This window comes from Loxodonta africana, chromosome 3, assembly GCF_030014295.1.
Source record: "Loxodonta africana isolate mLoxAfr1 chromosome 3, mLoxAfr1.hap2, whole genome shotgun sequence".
NCBI classification, from domain to species: domain Eukaryota; kingdom Metazoa; phylum Chordata; class Mammalia; order Proboscidea; family Elephantidae; genus Loxodonta; species Loxodonta africana.
The window spans coordinates 37,302,416-37,329,113 of NC_087344.1; the positions used below are offsets into that span (position 1 = coordinate 37,302,416).

Consider the following 26,698-nt stretch of genomic DNA (forward strand, 5'->3'; position numbering starts at 1 on the left):
GTCCCCACCCACGCCCAGTAATCAATCCCTGCATCTTCTCCGTCTGAGCTCAACAAAGCACAGTCCCTACTCAACCGGCATGTTCAAACAGGCATACGCTTATGAGCAATTGTTACTTCCCTTGAGACCAAACAGCAAAATGTGGTCTAGGGGGCTGGGCAGGGTGTGGGAAAGGCTCTGGACGGAGGCATGGGAGAGCAGGCTTTGGGACAGCTATAAGCCAGGAGTCACTGCTCCCACCCAGGTCATGGGTACAATGGTTCTCGACTGCCTGAGCCAGAGAAGCCTCTCCTGCCGGTGACACTTCTGAGACCCCTCCTTGTTTCCTGATCACTCCATTTTCCTGATCACCACCTGTAATGGTCTTAGTTAGTTAGCTGCTGGCTTGTTGCTGAGTCCTGTAGATTGTGGCACTTGAGAGGGACAAACACCTGGCCTTGCTGTTCCCAAGGTACAGAGCAGACAGTGATTCGTACTTATGGAATGCATGAATGACTGCCTGAGGGAATGAATGAATGAATGAGTGAGTGATAGCATGAATGACTATATGAGTGAGTGAGTAAATACATGAATGAGTGAGTGAACAAATGAATGCATGAGTAAATGAGTGAGTGGATCACGGGGAGCCTCTGCCCGGGGCTGGTGGGAGGAGTAAGTGAATGGGGCCATGGCTGCCCAAAGGACCTGTCCACCATATCCCCACCCATGCCCTCACCCCACTCCCGGCCTCACTCTGGTTGCAGACAAGTCCAGTCCAGCCCTCAGGGCAGTCGCAGCCGTCCAGGCCTGGCAGGCAGGTACCCCCATTGCTGCAGTCATCGCAGGTCAGGCTGCAGTCGTGGCCGAAGGAGTTGTCCAGACAGACTGCGGGCAGCGGGACAAGGGGTCTCAGAGGGTGACCCCAACCTCAGGTATGCTCAGCCTCAGCAAGCAAAGAGCCTCAGGCTCAGGCCTACAGGCCAGCTGGGGAGGGGGGACCCTGTGAGGTAGGACCTGAAAGCACCCTTTCCACCCCCCACTGGAGGCTGGGGTTACTCTGGTCCAGCTCAGCCAGACATGCTGCGCAAATCAAACAAATGCATGGCCACTCTGGACCTTGATCAACAGGACATTGCAGGAGGCAGCGGCCAGGCCCCTAGGAGGGGGTTCCAACGCCATGAGAGCAGAGCCCCTAGGCCGGGCGCGACCCTCACCGAACTTCTCGGCCAACTTGTGCTCGCTCCGTGCCTCCGTCTCCTCCTCGTCAGCCAAGCCGTCCTCCTCGTCCTGGAAGAGCTGGGTCAGCTCGTCCCGCAGCACCGCGATGTGGGGCAGGGGGCGCACAAAGGGCAGCTGACCGTCCAGGTCCACCGCCAGTTCCTCCAGTGCTGGGGGCAAAGGCCACTGAGCCCGGCTCCCAACACCCGGCCAGACAGGGGTCACACCCTCCCCCTCCCACAGCATCTCCTGGGCAGGGCCTGTCCAGCCCCTCCGTGCAGCCCCCACCCCAGGGGGAGCCGGTCACTGCTTCCGAAGCTGCCCCCTCTGCGCCCTGCTCACAGGGCTGTCCCTGCTGCCCCAGTGACACTGCTTCCAGGACACAGAAGGCCCAGGTCCTGTAGGCTTGACCCACGCCACCACCACCACCAGCCCATCCCCGCTCTGGCCCTGAAGTATGCAGACTCCTGGCCAGGACTCTGAGGCATGAAGAGGGGTGAGAGGCAGGCAGGGTTCTGTCTCCTTTGGACTCTGTGTCGCCTGGGATGGTGTCACTTAGGTTGTGGTCCCTTCTTTCACCTGACAGGAACCATGGACCACCGGGACCCCTGAACATCACCTGGCTCAGAGTATACCGTCTGAGCAGCCCCCTCCCCATGCTGCCATCAGCACCCACGGCCAGTCCCAGCAGGAGGGGGTGTGGCAAAGCCAACCCAGACCCCAAGACAGAGCAAGTGTTCAGAGGGAGGGATGGCAAGGGGGTCTGGAAGGGCACACAGAGAGCAGTGACGTGGGGGGAGCACTGGACTCAGACCCTAAAAAGGAAAGGTTGGGGAGTGAGCAGGCAGGTATGGTGGGGACTCACGGGCGCAGCCCCTGCGGTCCTCCAGCAGCCGGAAGCCTGCCACGCAGGAGCACTCGAAGGAGCCGGCCAGGTTGGCACAGTGGTGCTCACAGCCGCTGTGGCCGGAGGCACACTCGTCCACGTCTGCGGGCAATCACAGGGTTTCGGAGGCCATCCTACAGGGCTGGACAATGGGCTGGCCCTGCCCAAGTCCCTCCCAGCCATCCTCCCATCCTAGGGTAGGGTGATGGTGGTCACCCTGCCCCACTAGGCCAGGTTGGGAGCAGCCAGGGTGCAGGCTCAGTCCAAGTGAGTGACCGCTGGTCACAGGTCAGCACAGCCCTGCATAGGGCAGGCGCTCAACCAGTGCACAGAGGCAGAGTGTGTAGAGGGCAAGGCCTCGTGCACACAGGTGGTCCAGTCAGCCCAGCTCCTCCCACACCCCAACCCAGGCCACGGCACTTACCCTCACAGCCACAGCCGTCAGCGCTGAGCCGGTAGCCCGCGTAGCAGCCACACTCATACCCACCAGGAGTGTTGGTGCAGACCTGCTGGCAGCATGGTGAGTCCACACAGTCGTCCACGTCTATGGGCGCACACCGGGAGCTGCTGGCATGGGCACCACCAACCCATGCCCACCATCCAGGGCCACCCACCCACCACCACACACCCACACATGATCACAGGCACCCCCATGCACAATAACACACACACAGTCATGCACAATCACACACACCTACACACAATTGTACACACACCCACACATGATCACAGGCACCCCCATGCACAATAACACACACACAGTCATGCACAATCACACACACCTACACACAATTGTACACACACCCACACACATATGCACACCCACACACAATCACATGCATACCCACACACACACCCATGCACAATCCCACACATGTGCACACACAATTGCACATGCCATGTACATGATCACATGCACACCCATGCACATCTGTGAGCACACTGAATACAATGCCATGCATAGCTCACACCTACACACAATCACATGCAGACCTCCGCTCACTCGTAAAACACCTGTACGCAACTGTGAGCGCATCCACACATCACAGGCAAACCCACATACAATTCCATGCACGCCTCACACTCACGCAATCCCATGCAAACTCACTCACATATGATCCCATGCACACTTACACATGATCCCATGCACACCTCACACCCACACACAATCCCATGGACACCCACACACAATCCCATGTACACCCACACAATCCCACGTACACCCACACACAATCCCACGTACACCCACACACAATCCCATGCACACTCACACAATCTCATGCATTTTACACCCACATACAATCCCATCCACACTCAGTCCCATGCACACCTTATACCCACAATCCCATGCGCACCCATACACAATCCCATGCACACTCACACAATTCCATTCACACACACGCTCCCATGTAGACCCACACAATCCCATGCACACCTCACACCCACACACAATCCCATGCATGCTTCACACCACAATCCCATACACACTCAATCCCATGCATGCCTCACACCACACACAATCCCATGCACACTCACACAATCCCATGCACACTCACACCCACACAACCCCAGGCACACCCACACAATCCCATGCACACTCACATTCACACAATCCCATGCACACCCACACAATCCCATGCACACCCACACAATCCCATGCACACCCACACACAATCCCATGCACACCCACACACAACCCCATGCACACCCACACACAATCCCATGCACACCCACACAACCCCATGCACACCCACACACAATCCCATGCACACCCACACACAATCCCATGCACACCCACACACAACCCCATGCACACCCACACACAATCCCATGCACACCCACACAACCCCATGCACACCCACACACAATCCCACACGCACCCACACACAATCCCACGCGCACCCACACACAATCCCACGCACACACACACAATCCCATGCACACTCACGTTCACACAATCCCATGCACACCCACACACAATCCCATGCACACCCACACACAATCCCATGCACTCACGTTCACACAATCTCATGCACACTCACACACAATCCCATGCACACCCACACACAATCCCATGCACACCCACACAATCCCATGCACACTCACATTCACACAATCCCATGCACGCACATCCACACAATCCCATGCACACCCACACCCACAGCCACACACAATCCCATGCACACCTCACACCCACACAATACCATGCACACTCACACACAACTCCATATATGTTCTTGCCCTACAAACATGGATACACAGATGGCACATATCACAGCTCCAGCCACCCCACCTGCTCTGGAGAAGGTGCCAGAGCAGGGGCCAGACTGGGGCTGGAGGGGAGTCCATACTGGAGCCAGGGTCACCCATCAAAAGAGGCCCCTCCATCAGACCCTGTATGTCAGGGGCCATTCCCAGGCTCCTGGCACTTCACGGAGTCATGGAACAGTGCTCAGAGGAGGCACTGGAAGTGCCAGGCGTGTAGGGACTCAGCAGGCTGATGCCAGCACCTAGGGTCCTTCCCAGGGCCACTGATGCTACCTCTCACCAGACCCACCCCCTGAGCATGCCTGCAGGGCCCAGCGTGGCCAGAGCAGGGTGCAGCAGACAGAAGAGCACTCCCGCATCTTCGCACCAGACCTGCCTGCAGCCTCAGGCAGCAATGGATCTGGCTTTGGGTCAGAATGAGACAGTCTGGAAGAAATGGACCCCAGGGCCCAGACCTCCTCAAGCCCACCCAGCAACACGCACCAATGCACGTCCTCTGGTCCGTGTCCAGCTCGTAGCCAGGGGGGCAGGTGCAGACGGGCCCTGAGCTGCTGTGGCTGCAGCCATGGGAGCAACCGCCATTGTTGGCCTCACAGCTGTTGACAATTTCCATCTCGATGCCTGCAAAGAGACTGCTGGCCTGGGACAAAGGACAGGATCTGGTGCCCCCCACCCTGCACAGTCCTCCTCTACCCAGCAGCCAGCCCAGGGGACCCCTGCCCAGAAACAAGGAGTTCCTGAACCTCAGAACAACTCAGGCTCTGCCCTCCCACAGCCTCGCCCATGCACTGCTCCTGATTGCCAAGGAAGTGCAGCCCCTGAGCCAAAGTAAGTCAATGGACCAGGGGAGGGCTGGAGAGCCATGCTGCCCCTCTGAGCATCCCCCATGCATGCAGGTGCCTGCCCACTGCCCACTCACGGTAACACTGCTGGCCATCAGCGCCCAGCTCATAGCCCGCATGGCACACGCACTTGAAGGATCCTTGCGTATTGAGGCAGCCATGGGCACACTGGGCCTGCCCGGTAGTACACTCGTCCACATCTGGAGGGGAGGGATCGGTGAAAGGGTCTCTGGGCTTCTGGCCTGGGAGACCGGGCACCCAACAGGCCAGAAGGGGCATGGCTGGGTGCTCAGGCCTAAGAATCCACCTACGACAGGAGGGGAGCCACCCGATACCCTCTGCACCCTTCATTCCATGGCTGCACCCCTCTGTGTCCCATGGTACCATGGCTGCACTCCTCTATGCTTCCCCCATTCCGTGGCTGCATCCAATGCCTCTATGCCCCAATTTCATGGCTGCACACCCTCTGGGTCCCCTTGTTCTATAGCTGCACCCCATTCCTCTGTGTCTCCCATTCTGTGGTTGCACCCATTCCTCTGTGCACCCCCCACCCCAGTCCACGGCCACATGACCAGGACGACTGGGCCTCCTCTGGATCTGGCCCCTCCGCTCGTCCGAATTCTGCTCAACGAGCTCCCTGAGAAGACATGTGTTCCCTCTCGGAGGGGGTGTGGAGCACAGAGGTTGGTAGGAAGTGTCCACTCTGGGCCCCACTGCTAGGGCCTCGGGTCCTTCTGGCAGCTTTGGGTAAAGAGCTTAGCCTGTCTGCATCCAGGTCTTCTTGGCTGTTCCTACCGCCTGGGGGCTGGGAGGGGCCCAGGAGCCCTGGTCTCAGGCCTGGACCTGCTGGCACCCAGAGCATGGTTACCAGCACCTCCCCTTGTGGCTGCATCAGGACCAGCATCCTGGTGGGTGTCCCCCACGACCCCCACAGGCCTCCACTGCTGTATTCACGCCCCTAAGATTCACTGGGAGGAAGAGGTCTGATCCCCAACCCCGTCTCAAGGGAGGGATCCCCTGAAGCACAAGGCTCCTAGAACCACGGGGCCTGCCCTTTCAAACTGGCAATGACCTTTCAAATGGCCCTTCCTGGCATTGGTGAAAACAGGAATATGGGCTTCTCACCAGCTGCCAAGACCATCTCTGCCAGCCACTTCACAGGATGTCTGGACCCCCCACCCCACCCGGGGCCCTCTCCATGAGCAGTCAGGAAGCATGGACATCACCCGAGCTGTTTCTAACACCAAGGAGTCGGAAACAACTCCAAGTCCACTGAGAGCGGTAAGTAGCACACACACCGCCAGGCAGACAGACCAAAGGGCAGCCAAGGGTATCAAGGGTCTCGTGTTTTAGAAAACAGCAACCAGCTGTGAGCATGTCTGAGTGTAAGACTGCATAAATATGCCTACTAAATTAAATGTGTTATGTACAACTGTGAGTCTGTGAGATTTTAAATGCGCATAAATATGCATATCAACTTAAACGTGTTAAATATGCAGCAGGCAACCGAGAAAGGCGAAGCCGAAGCATCGCAATGTCACTCTGGGGCCCGTGAGTGATGTCTTCCTCCTTTTTTCTTATCTTTTATCTGTACTGGTTCCTAACAAGCAGGTATTACTTAGGTAATACAGTGAAATCTGGAAACACCGGCACTTGCGTAAGGCAGAAACCTGTCAAAGAAGGAGAACTCAAAGATTTCCCACTAAATAGAGAGTGATAGAAAAGTGGTGAGGGTGCCCTGCCGAAGGTGGAAAACTTGAGAGACTCAGAAAAATAAGGCAATTCTGCTGAGTTTCAACTCTCATAGGTTTCCCTGTACAAAAAAGTATTTTTAAAAATAAAAAACAAACACCCTGGGATCTCTTGCTTCCTCATGCTGACAGGAGACTCCAGTTCGAAGCAGCTGCCTTGAGCATGTTACTGCCCTCCCTGTACCTCTCCAACCCCCCCGCCCCCGCAGCTCAGATGAGCTGGGGCCAAGCAGCCTATGCGTCATCCAGGGTCGCCCAAGGGTGACCAGACTGGCCAGCCCTGCTCCCAAAAGGCCCAGTCCAGCAGGACGCAGCTGGGCCAGCCCAGACTCAGACACAGGTCACTCCTCAGTGCCAAGGACATGCTGGCTGACTCTGGGTGGGGCCAGAGCACAGCGCTAAGGGAGTCCTATGGGCAGGGTCCAAGCCGACAGGGGTTGGGGGGACTCATCAAGGGGGCAGGGGCAAGGCTGGCAAGGGTGAAGGCAGGGTAAAGCTGGCAGGGTGAGAGGACAAGATGAGGGACAGGGTGGGACTGGTAAGGCAAGGGGGCAGGGCAGGGAGGGGTGCAGGATGAGCTGAGTGAGTCGGGGCAGACCCACCTTCACAGGCCTTGCGGTCCTCAGCCAACCGGTAGCCAGTGTGGCACTGGCAGTGGGCGAGGCCCCGGCGGTCCTGGCAGGTATGCATGCAGCCGCCATTTCGGTCGGCACACGGACTTCTCCCTGCAGGCAGGGTCACAGAAGGCAGAGGCAAAGGGAGAGGTCAGGGCAGGGTGTACCTGCCCCACGTGAGGCCCCAAGCATATGCATGACCCTCCCGGCTCTGGCCAGTGGGCTTCCCTGAGAAGACCTCGCCATCTCAGGACAAGGTCGCCCTCCTGCAAGAACCGCTTGAATACAGGAGGCCCCCCCCAATGCCCACCCTCATCCAGAGCCTGATTTCCCAAGAACTCCATCAATGACAAGAAACAAGGTGGGGACCCTCACCCCTACATCTTTCCCTTGTTGGGACCAGGTGCCAGGCTGGCCAGCTGCCTGGCAGCATGAGGACCCCTTTCTGGGACTGTGACCCCATGATACTCATCTCACTTCTAGCCTTGGCCCCTCCCACACCTACCCTCACCCCTTCCTGGTGGGCAGGACCCAGCAGGCTATGGCGGGGAGGTGAGGGGGGCACTCTCTCATCACCTGCCCCCTCCAGCCTCATTTCCACAGCCGGGGTCCTCTGCACCTGTCCCGCCTCTCCACTGGCAGTACCCCTTCCTCCTTCCTTCTGAATAAGCAGCCCAGAGACCCCAGGACAAATGCCAGAGGGGCCTGGGCAACCCTCACCCAAGGCTGGGCCCCAAGTCCCCTGTACCCACAGACAGACCCATGGTGGGGCAAGGTGGGACCCCTCCAGGAATCTCTGGAACTGAGAAGTACACGGAGGCCCTCCAGTCCCCCAGGGTGCTCCCCAAGCCCAGCCCCTCACCCCAGCTGGGTACCCCACACAGCCTTTCAGCAGCAAGTGCCTCTAAAGACCCTAACCAGGCCGCCTTCCCAGGCATCTCCAGTCCCAGAGGTCTGTTGGGGAGGCGTCTCCCTGCCCCTGTCCTTGACTGAGCCCGTGGGCAGCCAGATGGACTCACGGACGCAGCGCTTGCCGTCCTCCTGGAGCTGGTACTCGGGCCGGCACTGGCAGCGATGCCTCATCACCGTGAGCTGGATGCAGTCATGCTGGCAGCCGCCATTGCCCAGGGCACAGGAGTTGATGGCTGAGGGACAGGGGAAGGGCCCACATCAGCCAGGGAGGACAGGCACAGAGTACGGGGTGCAGGGGACGCAGGGGACGAAGGTGACAGCCTCCTTTGGGAAGCCGCTTGGACCCTCCAGGCCACTCTGGACCCGTCTTGCCACCCACGGCCTGACCCGGCCTGGGTAACTCTTCCCCAGAAGCAAGGTCAGGCCAAGGTCATCCCCTCTGGTTCACTGCATTCTCAGCCCACCTGTAGGGGATGTGGCACCACGGCTGCCTCTGGACCCTCCGGCCCCAGCACTCAGGAACACGGCGCACACAGGCTCTCTGCCGGATGGCCCAGCCCCTACAGAGCCCAGGCCACCCAGTGCAGGACACAAAGTCCCTAGAGCCCCTGGAGACCCGAGAGGAGGAGTGCAGGGCCTGGCGACCAGAGCTAGCCCAACATGGGAGGAAGGCCTGGCATCCCACTCCCAAATGTGGGTGCCTGGGCAGTAGGGATGGGGCGACAGGCAGGCAGGGGGCCCAGGGCTCAGAGTTGGAGATCCGTGCACCAGCAGCACTCCCGCCCAGCACACACCAGCGCCAGCAACGCCACTTCCCAGAGAGCTGCTCCACCCCAGCCCCCCAAAGAGCAGTGTGGCCTTTGTGCCTCTGTCTCCTCCCCTGTGATGTGGGGTGATAGCAACCCCACTACACACAGTCACTGGACCACACAGGACTGGGAAAGGCCCCATGTTGGGATGAGGACCACAGTATAGAGCTGGCAACAAGCAGGCTGTGACTGCCAGCACAGAAGAGGATGAGGGCGGGTCTCCTGGGTCCCAGCGTCCACCACTGCCCTTGTCTGGCCCAATCCTTGGGACACACATGCAGGCTACCCGCAGGGCTCGGGGCCCCACTGACTGCCCAGGGTGGGGAGCCAGTGGGCAATGGAAGTGGTTGCCCCCGCATTGCCGGTAGCCAGCTCCTCTTGGCAGGGCAGGTGCCATCGTGGGGACCAGAGGCTGCAGGCTTGAGGATCCCAGTCAGTGCCCCTCTGGCAGCCCCAGGCCAGGCTGGGCCACACTTCCCACCTGACCAACCCAGGACCCCACCCATCCCAGCAGCAGCTCTCGGAGATGCCACAGGGCCAGGGACGGTACCCCAGTCTCTAGGGAGCATGAGCTCAGCCTGTGAATGAGGGTGGCCAGCAAGGGGTCAAATTCCTAGCCAGCCCAAGGAGCTGGCCCAGGGTGGGCACTGGGCGTCCAGCAGCAGCTGGCTCCTTGGGGAGGATTTGGTTACAATCAAGTTGCTGGCAGCCGCCTCTGTGGTTAGCAAGGGATCCAGCCGGAGCTGGGAGAAAAGCCACAAGAATGCACATGGCCTGTGCTACAGGGAGGTGGCGTCTGCCCGGCAGGGCTGCCCAAGCAGTGTCTGGCCCAGAACAAATCTGAGGCCATTCACAAAGTATCTTCGGGGGCCAGGCATCACCCAAGATACTGCCTCTGTTGTCATCGCAGGCCTTGGGGACACTGGCATGGGCTGGTCCAATCTGAGAGGACTCCTTTCTGTCATTCTCTATGGGACCCGGGAGTGGCACACCTGGCACAGCACAGCTGGCTCCGCCGAGAACCAGAGGCATGGAGGTCAGCGGCACTGGGCTGGAGCTATTTACATAGCGTCGCCAAATGGAACATGGAAGCTGCCCCAAACCTCCAACAAGTCCAGGCCATACTGTCAGCAGACGGCAACGCTTCTCCTCAAAGCATGCTCACTTTACTTAGAAATAAGCCACAAAACTCATGACACTGGCCTCAGTTTCCTCATGTGCAGCTCCTCAGTGGGGAACACATGCAGAGGGTCTCCTCCTGGGGCAAAGCCAGTCCCAAGGGTGGAGGACACCTGATAGTGGTACTGCCAGCTCCGGGGAAGGGTCACCCACCTGCAGGACATCACCCCTGGCCCTAGCAGTGCCTGCGGTGGATGGAGCAGAGGCAGCAGTGTAGCTCTGTCTCACCGTCCCCCTTACCCACTGAGCCCCCTCCCCATTTATCTGCCCCACATGCTGCCCAAGGCCCTATGCCACAGCCATCCTGGACCCCAAGCCTGGCCTGCCTCACCTGAGTAGGCTCTGCCCACGCCACCAGCCATCACCCAGTGGCTTCCACTCCTCGCCAGAGCCAGTCCACATTCCTGGGGACTCTGTTTATTTGTATTAACAACACCACTGCATTCCAGCTCAGAACACTTAATAGGAACCAGAAGACCTTCTGGCAGGGCCTGCAGGCACACAGGGGGGTGCAGAACCCAGCTCAGGGGAGCCAGGCTGGGCAGGCACCACAGGCAGCTGGAGGGCCTAGGAAGCTGGTGGCAGGACTGTAAGAAAAGGGACCACCAAATCAGCCCCACCAGGCAGGCCCCTGAGGTGGGCATGGGATGAGCAGGCATTGGGCTCAGTGGGGCCCAGCAGTGAAGAAGTCACAGGCAGGGGCAGGAGTGCGGTGGGGGAGTACAGCTCCCAGGCAGCCTCGCACTCTCCTGAACATAGCCTCTCTCTGTTCTATCCCACAATGCTTGGAACATTCCAGATGCTTCCAAGCTGTGCAAAGAAGGGAGCCAAGTGCAGTGTCATCATGCACATTCTATGATGTGGATTCCCAGAAAGCTGAGCAAGGCAGATTCCCCAGCGCTGGGCTATGCAGCTCAGGGACAAGCCAGCTTGTGTGATATTTTCTCAAAGGAAAAAAATCCCCATACTGAGAAGGCTTGCTGATCAAAGTCATTTTAAGGGAGTAAGACTGCCCAACATTTCTGCCCCTTTCTGACTTTAGGCTCTTTTCTCTACCAGGGTCTAACTTAGATCCCTGCCCACATCCAGACCAGAAGCATTTTACTCCAGTTGGGAATACCCTGACTTCCACTTTGCAAATTCTAGGGCATGCCACTTCAGCCAGGTTACTTGTAGGTTTTCATAGAGCTGGGCTGCATTTCCACTATACACCAGCAGGAGTCACTGCTAATCAGAATATTTGTTATGCCGGAGTTATCAAGCTCTTCAAAGGGAGAGAGGGCCATACTTAAATAGAAAACTGGAAATTCTAGAAATCTAATTTCCTACAGGGTCAAAGACCTGCTCCGCCACTGCCAGCTTGCCCTTGGCTCCTGGAGAGTCTGCATTCCAGACAAAGGAAGAGCACTGTTTCGGGGATCTGGAGGAAGAATCTGAGGCCTGGGTGTGGATCTGGAGCTCAAGCCAAGGCCATGGTGCCAAGTATCAGGTGTAGCCAAGTGCCAGGGAAGAGGTAGCAGGTGGGCACTGGTTGCTGGAGACCCCAGGAGTGGCTCAGCTGGCAGGGGCCCTAGCCTCCACGTCCCAGCATGCCAAGGGCCCAGGCTGGTGAGATGAGGGCTGTGCTGTGGCTAGGGAGGCTGGGCCAATGGAGGGCATGTGTGCCACACAGTGCCAAGCCCAGCAGCCACTCCATCAAACCTCAGAGTCCAGTCGGTGGTTTGGGGCTGGCTGAGGGGAGGATCTGGTTCCCATGGTTGAGTGAGGTTTTGAAATCACTGCCCCGAGACTAGCTTGGTTGCTAGGTCTCCAGAGCACATGATCAGAGGCCATGGCAGCCCTACCTTCTAGGAAGCCCTTGGTTAGAGACAGGGCCAGGATAGCCAGACAGGATGTGGTGACCCGGGCTCTGCCCCTTCCCCCAACACCAGCATCCCCTCATGCCCCTCCCCACCAGGAGGCCCACAGGTGCACCTACTGCTCTCTGCCTCCCGCATTCTGCTTGTCTTCTACCCTCTGAACAAGGTCTCTCCACTGCACAGGGGGCACTGTCCATGGTGCAGCCCGTATAAAGGGTGCCCTTGGAGGTGTGCAAATGATGGCCCTGCTCACAAGTCACGACACTTGCACCTAGGGTGGTGCCAGGGTTGACCACAGCCTGCATAGCTGCCCATTAGGCCCTCTCTTCTCAATTTCAGCCACAGAAGCCACCAGTCAGGACAGTTCCTTCAGCATGGCCGGCAGGCCAGGGTGTCACACAGGGGAGAAGAGTGTGGCTCACCCCCAACCCCAGCTGGCCATCCTGCAATCCACATCCTGCCTGGCTCACCCCCAACCCAGGCTGGCCATCCCGCACCCCACGTCCCAGCTCACCCCAGCCCCAACAGTACCACCCCATGCCTCCCGGGCAAGGCTGGCCCCTCTCACAGCTCCCATTTTCCTACAGCTCACCTACAGTCTGCCACTGTGGCCAGGATGGCCTTGCCTTCAGAGCAGGAGTAGGGGGAGGAGGAGACATTTTAACAAGGTGACAGGTGACATGTGACCTTTCCCAGAGGGGGCCCAATGAGCCCTCAGGGGACACTAGGCACTTCTAGAGAGAAGTGGGCAGCAGCAGAGCCTGGAAGACAGTAGGTAAAACCTTGGGGCAGCCAGACAGAATGCCCAACGTGCCCACCCCAACCCCTGTGTAGCCAGCTCCCCTCCTCACTGGGGCCTCAGCTCCACGGCCCTCCTCAGAGAGGTCCCCAGATCTCCATGGGGCCGCAGCTCCCCATCCTGCTTCACTCCCACGGAACATTTAGGGAACGACCTTGTCCGTCATATAGATGGTTAAATTGTGTCCCCCCAAAAATACGTGTTGTGAATCCTAACCCCTGGCAATTTGCTCCCACAAAGATTTCCCCCTAGGAAACCCTATGGGGCACTTCTGGATGGCACACAATAATATAACCTATGTAATCCCATTTGGGAGCCCTGTTGATGCAGTAGTTAAGAGCTTGGCTGCTAACCAAAAGGTCGGCAGGTCAAATCCACCAGCCACTCCTTGGAAACCCTATGGGGCAGTTCTAACCTGTCCTCTTGGGTTGCTATGAGTCGGAATCCACTGGAAAGTTAGGTTAGGTTAACCCCATCTGGGGATAGGATTTTCTTTGTTATGGTAATGAGGCCATATCAGTGTAAAGTGTGTCTTAAACCAATTCCTTTTGAACTATAAAAGGGCAGATTAGGAACAGAGAAGGACGCACAAACAGGGGGGATGATGCAAACCACAGGAAGATTGCCAAGGAACTGAGCAACAGAAGCTGAAAACAGACAAGGAACTTCCTCCAGAACCTGGCCCTAGAAGGCTCTTGTATTCAGACTTCTAGCCTCCTAAACAGTGAGAAAATAATTTGTTTGTTAAAGCCATCCATTTGTGATACTTTTGTTACAGCAGCACTAGGAAACTAAGACAATGGTTATCAGCAGCACCCATCAGATTGCAAGTTCTGGAAGGGTACTCATTTCTTCCCGACTGTATTCCATAGGCTAAGCAGTGCCAGGCATTGGCAGCCAGCCAAAAGGGTGAGACACCACCAGCCGGAAAATCACACAATACCAGGAATCGTGGTACATTTTGATACATACATTTTGTGGGGGACATAATACAATCCATGACAGGTGGGGAGAATGGCCACTGCTTCCTCCCTGAATTCGACAGCCCCCACCCCACTGGACCCCCTGGGCTGCCCTGCAAAGGAGCGGCCTGATTCTAGGGTCCCAGGGGCGCAGGAAGATGGGGCACGAGGGCAGGCTGTCAGCACTGAGGGGGCTTGGAGCAGTGACTGACTGGGTTGGACCCACCAGGAAGGGCAGGGGCAGACAGGGGCCTGGCTGGCACAGATATGAGTGAGGTCCAGAACAGGTGGTGTGGCAGGCTGGAGGGCCAGAAGGGAGCCTCCTTGTCTAGCCACTCAAGGTCCTAGCATGAGACCGAGGTCTGGGGCAGAGCTGGGCTGGCAAGCAGAGCTGGGGAAGGTGGGGCAGGCAGGGGGCACCAGGTCAGCATGGGGAGAGATGCTGACAGCAGGGTCCCCCCAACGGCCTCTTTCCAAAAGGATCAAGAGGTGAGACCAAGCAGGAGGAGGGCAGAGAGCCCACCTTGCCCCAGTGACCAGTCCAGGACATCGGACCTAGATGGTCCCTCTGCAGCTGGGCTAGCAATATCCAAGGTCCCTCAGACTAGCCCCGGACAGTGCCACTTACTCCAGGGGACCCAGGAAACAGCTATATCCAGGCCAGGCTATCTAGAAGGTCAGATGGGCCAACCTTTGGGATCACAGAGCATTATGCTTGCTCAGAGGACCCCAGGCCTTGGGAGGGGCCCCCAGCTCAAAGGAGTTAGGGCCCTGGGGGCTGTTTGTCTCTCAGTGGTCTACATGCCAGGGCTCTGTGACATGTCACAGAATACCAGAGTGGCCCTACTGGACGCATTAGCCACCACCCCCAGGGAAGCCTCCATTTCACAGATATGGGGGAGAAAATGCTGGCTCATACCCCCCAGGGTGTGAGAATCAGGGCAGGAGCAGAGCTCGGGCCTCTGTCTAGCCCCAGAGGCTTGGGAGATGGCCCAGGAGGACACTGGGCCATGGAGCACCCTAAAGGTAGAACTGTACTCCCTCAGTGGGGGAGGGGCCCTATTCTTCCGGGGCCAGGCTGGCAGGGCAACCAGGGACAGGGTGGGCTCAAGGCCTCTAGGCCTAGGCACTTCTCCCAGTTTTGGGCAGATCACAAAGTCGTTCTTATAAATTCTCACCTTTAAAAATTAAATAGTTTGGGTTTTTCTGTTTTATTCCCATAATTTGGAACGGAGGAGTGAAAAAAAATGAAAAGGGGCGGGTTGGCAGCCCTGCCCCTTCCTCCCCTCCATGCAGCTTTGAGAGTCATTCAAGGCCCCTCAAGCGTTGCCTCCTCCTAGAGTTTACAGGATTGCTCCCTCAGCCCCAAGGCTCGGTCCCACCAGACAGCCCCCACGCTCTGTGCACATGCAATAACCCATGCTGGGGTACAGTGTGACACCCCCGGCGGTATCTCTCTATCCCACACTCCCACACCTCTCGAGTCCTCACTACAGGTTGTTGGGGGAGGGGGCCTCCAGGCCTGTCCCTGTTCCCTGGCTCCTTCCTGCCACTGCAAAGTCCAAAAGGGCTCACAGCACCCTGCCTTCCCCACCAAGAGGGTCCCAGCAGACCCTGGGAGGGCTCCATCCAGCTGTGCTCCAGCTGTGCAGCAGCCCCACAGCTGGCCCATGTGGGGCTGGGGGCAGGAGATGGGGGCAAAGGCAGAGGCGGTGCACGGCTCCTATGTTAATTCTTCCCAGAAACGTTTGCTGAGGACCCACCACAGTCCAGGCACAGGGATGCCACTGTTAACCAGGCAGACAATGTGCCAGCTCCCATGACTCCCTGCCCTGTCTCTCCCTGGCCAGAAAGTCCAGCCCCACCCCCAAAAGCCCTCTTGGGGAGGGCAGGGCGGGAGCCCCCTGTTAGAGGGCTGGCACTTAGAAGTTCAGTCTCCTGTCCACCTCAGGGCAATATCTCGGTGCCACTGCACTTCAGGGGCAGGCCGGCAGCCACAGCAGGGGTTGTCAGTGAAAAGCAGTGTCCCTGGAAAGAACGCTGAGGCTCTCTGGGTCAGGAAGTCCTGGGCGACATTTCTTCTGGAGCAGCTTTTCTACAAGCCCTGGTGAAACAGCCCAGCAAGCCCTTGGCAACCCAGGGACACTCCCAGGAGACCTAGGGACAGCCTGCCCCCCGCAGGGGTCAGCAGCTGGCCTGCGCCTGAAATTCACCAAGAAATTCCAGTGGCTTAGTTATCTAGTGCTGCTATAACAGAAATACCACAGGCTGGTGGCTTTAACAAACAGAAATTTATTTTCTCACAGTTTAGGAGGCTAGGAGTCCAAATTCAGGGCACCAGCTCTAGGGGAAGGCTCTCTCTCTCTCTGTTGGCTCTGAAGGAAGGTCCTTGTCTCTTCTGAGCTTCTATTCCTGGGCGATTTTCGTGTGTCTTGGCATGTGTCTTCCTCCATCTCTGTTTTTTTTTTTTTTTTCCGATTGCTTTTTAAATCTCTTTTATATCTCAAAAGAGACTGACTCAAGACACAGGCTACACTAATCCTACCTTAATAACCTAACAAAGACAACCAATTCCCAAATGGGACTATAACCACAGGCAAAGAGGTCAGGATTTACAGCACATATTTACGACATATAATTGAATCCATACATCCTGCTCCATGGAACCCTCCTCTAACAACCAGCTTTGTGGGACTGCAGAGTGAGAGGTCCCCATGGGGCAGGGGACCAGCAGCGCTGATGTGCTCCCAGGAACTCCTAGGAAGCTGGGAGTGTTGGGATGGGGGCAGCCCAAGAAACAGTTCGTCTTCGCCTGTCCTGGGCAACTCAGGCCTTCGGGCAACCAGGGGCCTTGGGGGAAGAGGAAGGTGTTTGCTCCAGAAAAAGAGGAATTTTGCCCAGGTTGGACTATACCCAGGGTCTCAACCAAATCTAATAGATTTGGGACTTCAAGAGGTCTTTGGCAGCAGATTTGCCCAATGCAATGCATCTTTTGATTTCTTGACTGTTGCTTCCATGGGAGTTGATCATGGATCCAGGTAAAATGAAATCCTTGACAACTGCAGTGTTTTCTTCGTTTATCATGTTCCTTATTGGTCCATTTGTGAGGGTTTTTGTTTTCTTTATGTTGAGGTGAAACCCAACGTAAAGGTTGTGTCATCTGCATAATGCAGGTTGTCAATGAGTCTTCCTCCAATCCTGATGCCCCATTCTTCTTCATGTAGTCCAGCTTCTTGGGTTATTTGCTCAGCATACACATTGAATAGGTATGGTGAAAGGATACAACTCTGACACACGTTACCTGACTTTGAACCATGCAGTAGTATCCCCTTGTTCTGTTCAAACCTCCTGCCTCTTGATCTATGTACAGGTTCCTCATGAGTACAATTGAGTGTTCTGGAATTCCCATTCTTCTCAATGTTATCCATAACTTGTTATGATCCACACAGTCAAATGCCTTTGCATAGTCAATACACAGGTAAACATCCTTGTGGTAGTCTCTGCTTTCAGCCAGGATCCATCTGACATCAGCAATGATATCCCTGGTTCCTCGTCCTCTTCTGAATCTGGCTTGAATTTCTGGCAGTTCCCTGTGGAAACACTGCTGCAGCTCCTTTTGAATGATCTTGAATTTTACTTGAATGTGATATTAATGATATTGTTCAGTAATTTCCACAATCGATTAGATCACTTTTCTTGGGAATAGGCATAATATGGATCTCTTCCAGTCAGTTGGCCAGGTAGCTGTCTTCCAAATTTCTTGGCAGAGACAAGTGAGCACTTCCAGTGCTGCATCTTTCTGTTGAAACATCTCAGTTGGTATTCTGTCAATTTCTGGAGCCTTGTTTTTCACCAATGCCTTCAGTGAAGCTTGGACTTCTTCCTTCAGTATTAGAGGTTCCTGATCATATGCTACCTCCTGAAATGGTTAAACATCAACCAATTCTTTTTGGTAGAGTGACTCTGTGTATTCCTTCCATCTTCGTTTGATGCTTCCTGTGTCGTTTAATATTTTCCCCATAGAATCCTTCAATACTGCAACTGGAGACTTGAATTTTTTCTTCAGATCTTTCAGCTTGAGAAACGCCAAGTGTGTTCTTCTCTTTTGGTTTTCTATCTCAAGGTCTTTGCAGATATCATTATAACACTTTACTTTGTCTTCTCAAGCTGCACTTTGAAAGCTTCTGTTCAGCTCTTTTACTTCATCATTTCCCCTTTTTGCTTTAGCTACTTGACATTCAAGAGCAAGTTTCAGAGTCTCTTCTGACATCCATTTTGGTCTCTTCTTTCTTTCCTGTCTTTTTAACAGGGCTTTTGCTTTCTTCACGTATGATATCATTGATGTCATTCCACAACTCTTCGGGTCTTCGGTCATTAGTGTTCAACACGTCAAATCTATTCTTGAAATGTCCTCTGAATTCGGGTGGGATATACTCAAGGTCATACTTTGGCGCTCATGGACTTGCTCTGATTTTCTTCAGTTTCAACTTGAACTCGCATATGAGCAATTGATGGCCTGTTCCACGGTCGGCTCCTGGCCTTGTTCTGACTGATGATATTGAGCTTTTCCATCATCTCTTGCCACAGATGTAGTTGATTTGATTCCTGTGTATTTCACCTGGCGAGGTCCATGTGTACCGTCGCCATTTATGTTGGTGAAAAAAGGTATTTGCAATGAAGAGTTGTTGATCTTGCAAAATTCTATCATGCGATCTCCTGCTTCATTTCTATCATCAAGGCCATATTTTCCAACTACTGGCCCTTCTTCGTTTCCAGCTTTCCAATTCCAATCACCAGTAATTATCAATGCATCCTGATTGTGTGTTTGATCAATTTCAGACTGCAGAAGTTGGTAAAAACTTCAGTTTTTTTCATCTTTGGCCTTAGTGGTTGGTGGGTAAATTTGAATAATAGTCATACTAACTAGTCCTCCTTGCAGGCCTATGGATAATATCCTATCACTGACAGCGTTGTGCTTCAGGATACATCCTTGAAATGTTCTTTTCGACGATGAATACAGTCATTCCTCTTCAAGTTGTCATTCTTGGCATACTACACCACATGACTGTACGATTCAAAATGGCCAATACCAGTCCGTTTCAGTTCACTGATGCCTAGTATATCAATGTTTATGCAATCCATTTCATTTTCGACACTTTCCAATTTTTCTAGACTCATACTACGTACATTCCACGTTGCGATTATTAACGGATATTTCTTCTCATTTTGAGTCAGGCCAGATCAGTAAATGAAGGTTCCGAAAGCTTGACACCATCCACATCATTAAGGTCGACCCTACTTTGAGGAGGCAGCTCTTCCCCATTCGTCTTTTGAGCGCCTTCCAACCTGAGGAGCTCATCTTCTGCGACTATATCAGACCATGTTCCGCTGCTATGCAGAAGGTTTTTACTGGCTAATTCTTTTCCGGAGTAGACCACCAGGTCCTTCTTCCTAGTCTGTCTTAGTCTGCAAGCTCAGCTAAAACCTGTCCGCCATGGGTGGCCCTGCTGGTATTTGAATACTGGCGGCATAGCTTCCAGCATCACAGCAACACGCGAGCCCCCACAGCACAACAAACTGACAGACGCATGGGGGCTTCTGAATAGTATCTTACAAAAAGAGCAGAATAGACACAGTCACAGACAGGCCATGACAGACACCATGTGCAGATACAACTATATGCAACCAAGGAACGCCAAGATATGCCTGGGGCTACAGAAGCTGAGAGACAAGGATCTTCCCCTAGCGCCCACAGAGAGAAAGAGAGATCATGGTCTTGCCAACGCTCAGAATTCAGACGCCTAGAGAGACAATAGCTTCCAGTTCTTTAAAGCCACCCACGGATAATTTTTTTTTTATGGCAGCCCTGGGTAAGTAACTAAGACATAATTTGGCACACTCTGCCAACCCCGGTGGGAACCCAGGCACTCACACAGGAGCCAGGCACAGTGTGTGTCCACAAGGTCCCCAAGGGCATGACAAGGGTTGTGAAATCAGGGTAGTAAGTCACTACTGAGAAACTGTATTAATTCTCCTGGAATCCAGATTTCTGGGATCCACGGAGTTGGGGTGACCCACCCAGGCCATTTGCCTTTAGGTGTCCTTTTGAACCAGGGCTTCAAACCAGTTCATTCCAGCTGGAACCCCGGCTGAGAATTTGCCTTTCCACCCCAGATATACTGAAGCAGAATCTACTGTTTAACAAGGTCTCCAGGTGATTCTTAGGTATAATAAATGTGGAGAACCACCGCTCTACTAGTGGTTCTCAGAACTGGTCCCTAGCCAACAGCATTAGCATCCCCTGGGAACTTGTTAGAAATGCAAATTCTCAGGAGGGTTCAAACCTGAAGGAACAGGTTTGGAAGCCCTGTTTCAAACCTTGAGCCCTGAAGAAACTGATTTCCTAAAGGCACCTTTAAGTCCAACAATAGCCTAGTCAGCAGCGTAGAGGAGACTGTTTTGCCTTAGGCACTGGGCTGTTTTTGGAGATTCCAGGGTCTGACTGGAAGCTGTGTTTTTAGGGTAAACTGTTATTATAAAAACACTGCTCTGGACTTAATGGTCTGACTGAGACTAGAAGAATCCCAGCAGTCATGCTCCCCAAACCTTCTGTTGGCCCAGGACAGGAACCACTCCCTAAGACAACTCATCAGACATGGAAGGGACTGGACAATGGGTTGGAGAGAGATGCTGATGAAGAGTGAGCTACTTGTATCGGGTGGACACTTGAGACTGTGTTGGCGTCTTCTGTCTGGAGGGGAGATGGGAGGGTAGAGAGGGTTAGAAACTGGCAAAACGGTCATGAAAGGAGAGACTGGAAGGAGGGAGCAGGCTGACTCATTAGGGGGAGAGTAAATGGGAGTATGGAGTAAGGTGTATATAGGCTTATGTGTGACAGACTGACTTGATTTGTAAACTTTCACTTAAAGCACAATAAAAATTATTTAAAAAAAGAAAAACACTGCTCTGGCCCAGTTTCCATGACAATGTTGATGGCGTGAAGTATAAGAGTCTTTGGAGGTTTTCTCATCTTCAGAACATTTTCTATTCCCAGGGGCAGAGTGGTTAAGAGCTTGGCTGCTAACCAAAGGGCCAGCAGTTTGAATCCACCAGCCAACCCTTGGAAACCCATGAGGCAGTTCTACTCTGTCCTATAGGGTCACTATGAGTCAGAATCGACTGAAGGCCACAGGTTTGTTTTGTGTTTTGTTTTCTAGTTGAAATGTTACCCTGATTTGTAAATTCTACACTAAATAAACTTCAATCAATTTCTATTATTGGCTTAACATGCTGTTTATTTTAACATTACTGCTGTTGTGTGCCGTCGAGTTGGTTTCGACTCATAGCAGTGCATACGACAGAATAGAACTTCCCCATAGGGTTTCCTAGTCTGTCATCTTTAAGGGAGTAGATTGCCAGGTCTCTCTCCCACGGAGCCATTAAAAAAAAGAAATCCCATTGCCGTGGAGTTGACTCCTACTCACAGTGATCCTATATGACAGGGTAGAACTGCCCCACAGAGTTTCCAAGGAGCGTCTTGTGGATTTGAACAGTCAACCTTTTGGTTAGCAGCCGCAGTACTTATCCACTACACTACCAGGGTTTCCGTTAGGTGGGTTCAAACCACCAACCAATCTTTCAGTTAGCAGCCAAGGGTTTAACTGTTGTGCCACCAGGGCTCCTTTAAGTCACTACTGGCCCCTTTTAATAATGAAATTGAATCTACTAAAAAGTGTCAGCTGCAGCTCAGTATCCCAAGGGCATTCTTTCCTGAACCTTCAGGGTATGTGAGTGTTCTGAGCACACATGCTTCTTGCTAGGAGTTACCATCAGAAAGTGAAAGCCATAGTCTTCTGTCAGTGTTTGGCCCCTCCCATTCACTGTTACAGGTGAATGTGTCCCCCGAAAACATATGTTGAAGTCCTAAACTCCAGTACCTGTGAACGTGAGCTTTGAAGATATTATCACTTAAATTAAGCTATAAATTAAATTATAAATTAAACCATAGTTATAAGTTAAGGTTATTAGGATAGGCCCTAGTGTCTTTACAATTGGTGTCATTAAAAGAAGAGGAAAAGAAAGAGAAGAAAGACAGCTTGTGACAGCAGGAGGCAGAGACTGCTACAGCTGCAAGCCAAGGAACGCCTGAGGCTACCAGAAGCTGAGAATGATAAGGAAAAATGTTCCCCTAAAGACTTCAGAGAGAGCATGGTCCTGCAGACACCCTGAATTGGAATCACCTGCTTCCAGAACTGAGCCAATTCCTGTTGTTTAAAGCCATAAGTATTTCAAACACCAGCAGGGTCACCCATGATGGACAGGTTTCAGCAGAGCTTCCAGACTAAGATGGACTAGGAAGAGAGGCCTGGCGATCCACTTTCAAAAATCAGCCAATGAAGACCATATGGATCACAACAGAATAGTGCCTGACTCATTTGCTTTGGACACATCATCAGGAAGGATCAACTGTTGGAGGGAGACATCATATTTGATGAAGCAGAGGACCAGAGAGGAAGGCCCTTGGTGAGAAGTACTGACATAATGGCTGCAACAACGGACTCAAACACGCTGGCCATCACGGGGATGACTCGGGACTGGGAAGTGTTTTGTGCTCTGTGGTACATAACGGTGGCCATGAGTTGAAGCCAACTCAATGCCATCTATCTACCTACCTATCTATCTATCTATCCATCCATCCATCCATCTATCCAACCATCCATCAATCCACAAATCCATCTATCTGTCCATTCATCCATCCATCCATCTGTCCATCTAGTATGTGGTACTTTGTCACAACATCCCCAGGACACTCACACACTTACATAGAAGAAGGCAGCCCAGCATCAGCAAGAGGCACAGGTGAGCCCACTTGCCCCTCCAGTGAAAGCAGCCAGGAGGTGGCCCCAGCACCAAGTTGCCCCAATAGCCCAGAGCTCCTAGAAGCACATCCATCCCAAGAATGGTGCCAAGAGTTAGGGGGTCCATGGGTGCTGCAGAGGGGGCAGAGGGGGCAGTGGGGCCTGAGCAGCCCGCGTGCTTGGGCTGTGCAGACCTTGCCCAGGACTCTGGTGTCAGACTCTCAAACAACCCTTTAAAATAAGCAAATGCCACCGTCAATATGCCGGAGCCCTGAAAGCACAGGGAGGTGGTTTTGGCAGAGCAGAGGGGTGAGATCAGGGGCAGGGCTGGAGGGGTACCCCTCCTGGGTTTCCAGAAGCCAGCAGTTCAAGGCCACTTTTAGCAGCCACTGCTGGTAACTGCAAAGCCCCAAAAGGCACCCCCCCACTTCCGGCATTCGCTTATCATCAACCAGGTCCTTCTCCCTTTTGGGAGTCTCTGTGACAGCCAACATCAGGACACTGGAGAGGACACAGGCTAGGGCAGTGTGTCCCCCAACCACGCCCTACAGCTGGGGTCAATGTGAGCGAGGGTGCCGCCAGGCCCCAGGGCCTCCATTCTCCAAGGAGAACCTGCCCTGCTCCTCCCCCAGGGCCTGGAGCTGCCTCCCCTAGAGACCACAGTGGAGAGGTGAAGGAGCCCCCACCCCTCCCTGCCCCGGGCAGCAGGCTGGCTGCTGCAGAAGGCTTTCAGTCTTGAAGGCAACTCGGCATTCCTGCATCTGTTTCCACTTTCCACCAGAGAGGCTTCACGGGGCAGCCGCCTGCTCCCCACACAGCGTAGGGACACGTGAGTGGGGAAATGGCCCCCCAGGGCTGGCTGGCTGCCCTGTCACATGGCAGCAAGGCAAGGGGCGGGGGGCTCAGAGCCAGTACCCACTCCGGGTCTGAGGTGGAAAGAAGGGGCATCCCCCAGCTGGGAGAGGAAGACAGGGAGACAGCAGGCTCCCGCTCTAGAAGAGTTCCATCCAGTGTCCACTAGCCAGTGGTGTGACCCAGCTCTACCCCGAGAATGACCCCAATGTGGCCCCCAAACAGACACCCACACCTGTGTCCAGATCCAACCAGAAGGGTGGCTGGGGGTGGGGAGGGACTGTCTCCAGGCTTCTCCACGCAAAGCTGCTGCCCGCCTATCCTCAGTCCCCATCCTACCCAGCCTCAGCCACCCACCTCTCTCCCTTTAAACCCCCCAGGCCCACAGGGCTATAGTCTGTGACCCTGGGCGACTCCATTGAGCCCACTCCCTGTGGCAGAGAGAACCTGCAGGGTCAGAACCTGCTTCTTGATCCCCCCTAACCACCTGCCAAGGAGCCCTGCTGGCACAGCAGTTAAGCGCTTGGCTGCTAATCAAAAGGTTGGCAGTTCAAACCACCAGCTGCTCCACGGGAGAAATGTGTGGCAGTCTGCTTCCATAAAGATTACAGCCTTGGAAACCTTATGGGACAATTCTGCTCTGTCCTATAGGGTCACTATGTGTTGGAATTGACTCAATGGTAGTTTTTTTTTTAACTACCTGCTGCACACCCTCAGACTCTCCAAAGCCGAGGTGGGAGACAGGGGTCAGGAGAAACTATTTATGCAGGCCTGGGATGGCCTCGTGTTGCCTCCTCACCAGTCTCACCCCTTCCCAGCAGGGCCTACCTCCCTGGAGTCCTGGGAGCGCATAGCCAGGCCTGGGCTGCTGAATGCCCACTGACCCATAGGGGGCCTCAGTGGGACACTGGTCGAGGCTCCTCCCCAAAACAGAGGCCTGGACAGGCTGATGCGCTGGGCATCTTAGCCCAGGGAGCAGGCATTGGTGGAGGGTGGTTTGGCCCCGCATCATGCCAACCTGGGCTCGAGGCCCCACCTTGTGGAATATTCTCCCACCTGCCCAAGCCTCACCTTTCTCACCTGTCTACGGGCTGACAATGGCACCCAGCAGGGCACAGTGAGGCCCCAGGGACCACAAGCTCAATATAACAGCTGGCACTCTGAGCCAACCCATGCCCACAAGAGCCCAAGCAGGCCTTCCCGCAAGCAGTGCCAGGCTCTAGCCCTCCCCAGACCTGGGTACACCTGAGGCCAGAAAGCCAGGGTGGAGGAGGCCCAGAAGGAGGGCCCGCCACCCCCAGAGCCAAGGGGTGGGGGGGGCGGGCAGGGATGCTTACCCAGGCAGGTCCTGCCATCAGTGTGGAGCCGGAAGCCAGGCCTGCACTCGCAGAGGTAGGAGCCTGGGGTGTTCACACACCTGTGCTGGCAGCCGCCGTTGTGCGCCTGGCACTCATCCACATCTGGGCGGGAACACAGTGGAGGGTGGAGGGTTAACAGCCAGTACCCACCCTGGGATATGCATCCACCCTTTCCACATCAGCCCAAGGGAAGCCGAGCCCACAACGCAGGAGGTGGTCCCAGGAACCTGGGCCTGGTCACCTCATTGAGCACATCACCATAGCCCAGGTGTCCCCAGACCCAGGCCTTTCTCCAAGGGCCATGACTGCCACGCTTCTGGGGGCCTCACCCACACCCACCGGAGCCAGCTCAGGAGAGGAGGCAGGCAGCCCGGTCCCAAGCTGCCCCATCCTCCCACCCTGGCCCAGCCTGCTCAGGCAGGCTCAGCCCTAATCCCAGGGGGCCCAGAAGGCGGGAGGAGCAGGCTGGAGCAGACCCAGGTGTGTCAATGCCCACCTTCTAGCACCTTTCAAGACTGAACTTGGGGAACATATTGTTTTCCTAAGTTCTCATCCTGAAAATGCTCTCTGGCTAGTGGCAGCCACTCCTCTTGGGTCCACAACGTCAAAAGGAGAACCAATAACCCATGAGATGCCCAACATAGGCCGTGGAGAAACCCTAAGAGAGGATAGGGGTGGCAGTGTGGTAGGTTGGGCAGGGATCCCCCAAAACTCAGGGACCACCTGGAACCTCAGAATGTGGCCTTATTTGGAAATAGGGTCTTTGCAGAGGTAATGGGTTAAGGATCAAGATGAGGTCATTAGCCAAAAACCCATTGCTGTCAAGTTGATTCTGACTCATAGCGACCCTATAGGAGAGTAAAACTGCCTCATACAGTTTCTAAGGAGCAACTGGTGGATGCAAATTGCTGACCTTTGGCCTAGCAACCTAAGCTTTTAACCACTAAATTTACCCATACTAAATACCAAAATAGAAATGAAAATCTTCACAACTGGGCTGATACACAACATCATGATAAATGGAGAAAAATTGAAGTTGTCAACAATTTCATTCTACTTGGATCAACAATCAACGTTCGGGGAAGCGGCAGTCAAGCAATCAAATGACATTCTTATTGTATTGGGCAAATCTGCTGCAAAAGACCTCTTTAAAATGTTACAAAGCAAAGATGTCAGTCACTTTGATGACTAAGGTGTGCCTGACCCAAGCCATGGTCTTTTCAATCACCTCATATGCGTGTGAAAGTTGGAAAAGAAAAAGACAGAGGAAGAATTGATGCATTAGAACCATGGTGTTGTCAAAAAATGCTGAATACACTGTGGACTACCAGAAGAACAAACAAATCACCGAGGATATGGAGACTTTGGCTCACCTACTTTGGATACAACATTAGGAAACACCAATTGCTAGAAAAAGGTATCGTGTTTGGTAAAGCAGAGGGTCAGCGAAAACAAGGGAAACCTTCAACGAGATGGACTGACACAACAGCTGTAACAATGGGCTCAGACACACCAAGGACCCTGAAGATGGTGCTGGACAGGGCCGTATTTT

The 26,698-nt window shown here is 54.4% G+C and overlaps 1 protein-coding gene across 5 annotated transcripts in view; it reads right to left on the reverse strand.

Moving 5' to 3' along the window:
* Positions 1-26,698, reverse strand: part of MEGF6 (multiple EGF like domains 6) — a 70,545-nt gene that overhangs the window by 18,774 nt on the left and 25,073 nt on the right. For all 5 annotated transcript variants that reach the window (XM_064281133.1, XM_064281132.1, XM_064281131.1 and 2 more), the window contains exons 2-10: positions 25,126-25,248; positions 8,578-8,703; positions 7,547-7,669; positions 5,271-5,393; positions 4,835-4,972; positions 2,508-2,627; positions 2,063-2,185; positions 1,194-1,367; positions 733-864 (exon numbers count right to left, since the gene is read on the reverse strand). In XM_064281133.1, the coding sequence (XP_064137203.1) occupies positions 733-864; positions 1,194-1,367; positions 2,063-2,185; positions 2,508-2,627; positions 4,835-4,972; positions 5,271-5,393; positions 7,547-7,669; positions 8,578-8,703; positions 25,126-25,248 (1,182 nt within the window). The remainder of the gene's footprint in view (positions 1-732; positions 865-1,193; positions 1,368-2,062; positions 2,186-2,507; positions 2,628-4,834; positions 4,973-5,270; positions 5,394-7,546; positions 7,670-8,577; positions 8,704-25,125; positions 25,249-26,698) is intronic.